Here is a 7,448-nt window from a genome sequence, read left to right on the forward strand (position 1 = left end):
TTTGGGAGTCTTGTAGGAGCGACAAGGCTTTCTGGTCGTATTCAGCCTTGTCCATCACAACCGTGGATCTGCCCTTGTCGCTTGAAAGTATCGCTACAGAATGGTCTCTTCGTAGCCCTTCTAGAGCTTTCTTCTCTCCGGTGGTCAGGATTTGGTGGTTGTGGGTGGAACTCAGAGCGCCTACAATTTTTGTTCTAGCTGCCTGTTTCACCTCCTCTGGGCCATCTATCAAGCTGATTCCTAGTTCTGCAGCAGCCAAGAACTCTGCTCGGTTTACTCCTCCTTGTACATTGAAGTTGAGGCCTTTGGACAAGACCTGCTTCTCTTCAGGGGAGAGATGTCGGTTGGAGAGATTGACCACCCATCTCGTAGGAGTGGGTGGCCTGGAGTCTTCCAGGCGTTGCAGTTTGGAATCCAGGAGGGTCCGTTTGGTTTCGGTTTTGGTTCTGCTAGGACTCTTAATCTTTTCTAGTAGAGCGTCAAAGTCAGTGGGATGTAACCTAGTTTTGCAATATTCCTTGCAAGCGATAATGTCACTGTTGAAGCGATGGATTCTACTGTGGTGGTGATCGATGGCGCATTTGAGAAGTCTGCGGCCACAAGCGTCTGCTTCCTCCTTGCCTTTCTTGGTGTTAACAGGTGGTCTGACTTTGGCGAATGTGGGTAAGATGTTCCTGTTGCGGCACATGTAGCAGAAACGCAACTGCTCACGGTCAATACTTTTCTTGAGTTCACTGCATTTCCATTTCCTGGCTGTGTTGATAACGTCAACACCATACCGTTGTTCAATATGTGCGAAGATCTGGAGTCTGGGATCCATGTATATATACACATGTATACACATATATGTATGCATATATATGTGTATTATATATATATATATATATATATACATATACATATATATATATATATATATATATATATATATATATATATATATATATATATATATATATGTGTGTGTGTGTGTGTGTGTGTGTGTGTGTGTGTGTGTGTGTGTGTGTGTGTGTGTGTGTGTGTGTGTGTGTGTGTGTGTGTGTGTGTGTGTGTGTGTGTGTGTGTGTGTGTGTGTGTGTGTGTGTGTGTGTGTGTGTGTATATATATATATACATATGCCGACGGTTTTTTCCCCTTACAAGGGAGGTAGCCAAGAAACAAAGGCATAAATCCACTCCCACTCAGTCTATCCCCACATACTCCACTCTCATTCACCCCCTCCCTCCCTCCTCTTATCTTGGCTTCTCCTGGATTACAGGTCATCCCTGCATTTCGACCACTGCCCTGGGTCAGAAGCAATGTAGCAAGACACAGCACATTCTCTGCAAGGCCGCTTTATTTAATCGGCGACCCCCCCCCACTCTCCGTCCCTCATGCAGAAAAAGAGAAGACGAGGAGAAATCCCTTTGGGCTGCATCAAAATATTATTCAAACATACTCCCTCACCTACCCCCTTTCTTGCATCATAACATCATCCATACACAACCATTCTCCACTCACCCCTATCTTCTGTCTTCTCACTTATTTCATTAACAGACATTCCCCTCTTTACCAGTGCACCTTTTACCCCATCCATCCATTTCATCCTTCATCAACCCCTCATTTTCACTCCTACCTCTGCCTTCCACACCTTTTTTACTATAATATTTTTTCACTCATTCTTTCCATGTGTCCAAACCATCCCAATAATCTTTCATCAACCTTACCTCCCAACTCCCTTTCTATCCCCACTCTTTTCCTCACCTCCTCGTTTCTCACTCTATCCAGCCTATTACTCATACTTCTCAAGCATTTCATCTCAAACACATTTAAACTCCTCTTCTCTTTCTCTCCTATGTTCCATGTTTCTGCCCTATACAGTGCTGTGGGCACAATCACTCCTTCATACAATCTCCTCTTAGCATCCATTCCCAAATGTCTATTTCTCATTACACTTCTTAATCCATCAATGCATTTATTTGCTTCTCTCAATCTGTATTCTACCTCCAGCTCCACTCCTCCCTTTCCCGCCACATTCGCATCCAAGTATCTAAAAATATCCACTTCCTCCAATCTCTCCCCATTTAATACTCACTTCCAGTCTGCTGCCACATTCTCCCCTTGTACATCTCATCACCTTGCTTTTACCCACATCTATCTTCAATTTCCTTCTTTCGCACACCTTCCCAAACTCTATCACTAGCTTCCTTAACCCTTCCTCTGATCCTGCTACAAGCGCAGTGTCGTCAGCAAACAACAACTAGCTTATTTCCTATGCTTATCCATTTTCTTTAACCATCTCCAATCCCCGGCCCATTACCCTTGCGTTTACTGTACCTCTCGCACCACCCCATCCGTGTGTAAATTGAACAGCCAAGGCGACATAACGTATCCTTAGTGAAGTCCCACCTTTACCTCAAACCACTAACTCTCTCCATTTCTGATTCTAACACAGGCTCTACTACTCTCGTAAAAAGTCTTGACTGCTCTTAACAGCTTTACTCCTATCCCATATATCTGCAATACCTCCCACAGTGCTTTCCTGTCTACCATGTTATAAACCTTTTCTAAATACATAAAAAAAAACATCATTACCTTTTCCTAAAGTTTTCTCACATATCTGTCTTACCACAAAAATTTGATCCACGCAACCCCTACCTGTCCTAAACCCACACTGTTCTTCACCTATTACTCCATCTGTTCCTCTTCTAGTCCTCCAGCACTCTACCCTTTTTTAGACAAACATTAAACAACCTTACCAGCCAGTCCATCATCATTGTGCCTCCCTTTTTTCTAGACACTCCGCATGACAACAATCCAACCCAGGTGCCTTACTTGCTCTCACCTTTCCTTATTTCTCCTCCATTTTCCTAATTCATCACTCATTTTTAGCGCTTCCCACTGCAACTACCTTTCCATCTCTATCATCCTTCACATTTAGCAACTCCCTAAAATATTCTGCCCATCTTCCTCTTATATATCATATATGCGTATATATATATATATATATATATATATATATATATACACATATATATCCATGTATAATATATAAATATATATATATTATATATATATATGTGTGTGTGTGTGTGTGTGTGTGTGTGTGTGTGTGTGTGTGTGTGTGTGTGTGTGTGTGTGTGTGTGTGTGTGTGTGTGTGTGTGTGTGTGTGTGTGTGTGTGTGTGTGTGTGTGTGTGTGTGTGTGTGTGTTTGTGAGTGTGTGTATGTGTGTGTGTGTGTGTGCGTGTGTATCATTGTGTGTGTGTGCATACATGTACTGAAATCACAATAAGCATGTTATTCGAAATATATGCAAAAAAACACTGAGAAAATGAAAAGATTGGTGACCAAACGTTTTCGTCTATTCAAGACATCTTCAGAGAAAGAAGGACAATATATACATACAGAAAGAGAATAAAAGGAACATGCAAAGGTCTTTTGAGACCTGCTCAACAGATATAATAGATAAATAAATAAATGAATATATACATGAATAAGTAAATACACAGATAAATAGATAGATACATAAATAGGTGACTGAATAAACAAATAAGTAAATCGATAAATGAATAAGTTAACAAATAGATAAATAAATAAATAGATGAATAGATAAACAGATAAATACATAATCACATAAGCAAACAAACAAATAAACGCATACTAAGGAAAGAAACGCGGCAAGGAAATCGAAATGTATTTTTCTTTCAGCAATCACACCGCATGTCGAGTGTAGTCACCACCAACGAAGCACCTCGAATTAACTAGGGTAGGGGGGGCAGAAACCCTGACGAGTTGATCATGCAACGGTACTCGACCATCACGCAACACGGTCGTTGTACGTAACTAAAGGCCACAAACAAATCAACACCAAAGGTTCAACAAAGAGCTACAGCAAAAACAACTACTACAGGTAACCTCGTTTTAGTGTACAGTCCTATCAAGGGGGGAGATCAAAGAAGGTGTGAGGAGCGTACGCCAGGAGGCGCTGAGGAACTGTGGCCGAAGCTGTCATTTTCTCCTTATTATGCGCTTTGGAGACTGCTGCTGCAGGTAACAGTCACTGGCGGGAATCAGAGAGGAGTGCGGGATTTGAACCCAGAATGAAGTGAATGCGAGAATAGCACGTTTCCGATGACGCTACAAAGCTTATGCATATATTTACATATTCACAGTATACCTACATGATAAAAGCTATACTCGTGGAGTTCCGTCTTGTTGTGCCTCCATAGGTCTAACTTGGTTTGTGTGTGAGGAAGGGGAGTTTCTGTTTGGATGAATAAAATCAACTGGCGGCAGCCAGAATAAATACACACATGACCGGTAGCACTGAGAGGGCGGGTTGTTCACTCACCTGAATCAAATCCTCTGCTCTTAACCAGAAAGAAACATATGAAGGTCGTCGTAGTCTACGGTTTAACCGAGATGCATTTTGACTCGTTAGGAAGGACATTATCTTCCCATCAGCTAAATAAAATCGCTTGCTGATACAAAGAACAATGATAAAGGCGACCTACATCATCAACAGGTCAGGGAAGGAAGGACAGTAATCCCTCCCATATTCGGACTCATTGGGTCACAGAGTGTTCGGATTTGGGGGTTGTTCGGATACGCGAGGTAATAACATCCACCCCCTCCTCCGCTCCCCCATTCTCTACTCCACCACTCTGAAGGCATAAAAGTAATATTCAGTACACATCAATAGTGTTTAGATAATGGCAAATTCAGGATAATGGAGAATTTTGGATATTGACGAAGTTCGGATATTAACGAAGTTTGGATATTGACGAAATTTGGACAATGACGAAGTTTGGATAATGACGAAGTTCGGATAATGACGAAGTTTGGACAATGGCTGCTCGGATATGGGAGGGATTTTATTAATCGAGGCAAAAGAGAACAAAAGAGAGGCTGAGGACCACGCTAGTTAAAGAGAGCACGTTGTCGTCTCCACCGCTGTGGCGCGTGTGCTTCGACCTCGCTCCGTAACGTAATGACACCTTTGGAATGTTTGACATCCACTGGTCAAACAGAGACAGAACTTTACTTCAAGGGCCTGGGGGGTGCCCGCCCCCCACACTCCGAGCCCACTCCCCCTCCCACCATCACCCCTTCCTCCCATTGCTCAATACTATTGACAATACTAGGGGACAGTATTGAAGAAGGGCAATAAGATATTGAGTCAATAGTGTTGATCGCGTACGGACCGATTTACTGGAAACTCCAGTAGGATGACTGGAAGGAGGAAAGACCAGATCTCTTAACATTTCCTGAAACTGGAAGGTAGTGGAGGAAGAGTATCAAAATTGAGCACACACACACACACACACACACACATACATATATACATACATACACACACAAACACACACAAGCACATACAAACACACACACACACACACACACACACACACACACACACACACACACACACACACACACACACACACACACACACACAGTCTCCAATCCTTTAGTGATCTCATATCCATTACAATCACTCCCATTCCTAGTCTTATTTGTGAGGATTTTGTCTTCGAGTGGGCATACTCCAAAGTCAGCAAATTCATTGGTCACCAGCAGTTTGGTAACGTGAAAACACCCTCCACCACTCACTATCTTATTAGCTTCCTTGACTTTATAAAAATCTCGAGCAGCGCAAAACTTCACTTGCATTGGCGTTCATTGACTTCAGGAAAGCCTTCGACCTTATTGATCACACCACTATCATCACCAAAGCCATCCACCTTGGCCTTCCTACCTCCTTGGTGGCATGGCTATCTGACTTCCTGACGGACCGTTGTCAAGCTGTCAGATATCAGGGATACGTCCATGCAGTCCAGCACCTATCCTGTGGAGTACCATAGGGAACAAGAATGGGGCCACTCTGTTTCCTAATACTCATCAACGATGCCCTGGGACGCACACCACACAGGTGGAAATATGTTGATGACTGCACGGTGGGGATCCCTGTGTCCAACATTGACCTGAACTACAACCCACACGCTGGACAAGCTACACACATGGACAGTGCACAACAGAGTCTCCATCAATCACAAGAAAACTGTGGTAATGCACTTCCACACCTCCAATGACGTTCTCCCCCTCCGCTGCTGACAACTGACGATCAAGTCCTACAAGTGGTCCAGTCAACTAAGCTGCTAGGAATAACCATCGACAATAAGTTGACTTGGAAGGAGAGCACCGCCAACACCGTCAGGGTAGCCTCCTACAAGCTGTATATGCAGCGTCGCCTGAGTTTATTAGGGGCATAGGCTGAAGATCTCAAAAACATCTACACTTCCTTCATTTTACCCAAGCTGATGTACGCGTCACCTTCCTGGGCCTCTTCACTCACAGTCACGCAGTAGCGACAGCTGGAGAAAGTGCAGAAAAGAGCCTGTCGCACAATCCTTGGCAACGAATACACCACCTATCAGCACGCTCTCCCCACTCTCGGACTTCCTACCCTTGCTGACCGCTGTCTTCAGAGTTTGAGGTCGTTTGTGGTCACCCTAGTTAAACATCCTCGGCACCGGAACCTACTACTTCCACAGGTACTACAACCACGGCTATAGGTGCGGCATCACAAAACCATCAAGCCGATCAGAGCACGCACCGACCGGTATAAGAAGAGCCCCATACCGACATTTGTGGACTTAATCAACAACAAGAAATAACAATGTTGTACAACACAGCTATTCCTTAGCTTACTGTTTTGTTTTGTTTTTTAATGCTTGTAACAACATCTTTTCACTGTCATAGTTTTATAATGTTATAATCTTGTAGGATGTATATTTTCAGTAGTAATGCTGCTATACCCAATAAACCGTATATTATTATTATTTATTATCATTAAGTAAACACACTGGGCTCAATAGTGTGGTGGTACCGTGCTCAACCGCTAATTCGGTGGTCCGATTTCGAGTCTCCCCCATAGCTGAGTAAATTTCAGCATCACAGCAAGAGCTTATGTGTGTATGTGTGTGCGCGTGTGTGTGCGTGTGTGTGTGTGTGTATATGTGTGTGTGTATGTGTATGCGTGTATAATGTCACACCATTCCCCATAGTTCGGGGCATATATGAATTCTTATCCGGAGGGTAACAACTGTCGATCACGAGTCCAACACGTGATCCAAGGCCGTGGTGGCAAGTCACACCTTATGCTTCCAATTCTGGAAATCATGGAAGTTTGGTCACCATGCTGACACGATCTTGCGACGACTTCAAGGGTCTTCGTTGCCTCGAACTTCGTTCTCCGTTCTTCGCTATGGCCGATGATGGCCATGACCTTCCATCGTGCACTCCATGGTGTGCGTCGTATATCATCGGGTTCCGAGCAAGAACAGCGTACGAGGCTCTGAAAGATCGACCGTGGATGGAGTGACATCGTTTGTCGTTTGCACGATCGTTGGTGCGCTGCAGCATCGTCGTGCACCCCATCGTTGTCTTGAATACTGTCTAGAGACT

The 7,448-nt window shown here is 43.8% G+C and overlaps 1 protein-coding gene across 1 annotated transcript in view; it reads right to left on the reverse strand.

Moving 5' to 3' along the window:
- LOC143020206 (uncharacterized) overlaps nucleotides 1–7,046 on the reverse strand; it is a 16,629-nt gene extending 9,583 nt beyond the window's left edge. Inside the window, exons 1-2 of the mRNA XM_076176373.1 lie at nucleotides 7,037–7,046; nucleotides 1–753 (exon numbers count right to left, since the gene is read on the reverse strand). The exon at nucleotides 1–753 is cut by the window's left edge and continues 824 nt beyond it. Coding sequence (XP_076032488.1) covers nucleotides 1–753; nucleotides 7,037–7,046 — 763 coding nt within the window. The remainder of the gene's footprint in view (nucleotides 754–7,036) is intronic.
- Between the last annotated feature and the right edge of the window lie 402 nt (nucleotides 7,047–7,448).

Source organism: Oratosquilla oratoria, chromosome 39 (genome assembly GCF_046742065.1).
Source record: "Oratosquilla oratoria isolate Oo_2021 chromosome 39, ASM4674206v1, whole genome shotgun sequence".
Classification (NCBI taxonomy): Eukaryota; Metazoa; Arthropoda; class Malacostraca; order Stomatopoda; family Squillidae; genus Oratosquilla; species Oratosquilla oratoria.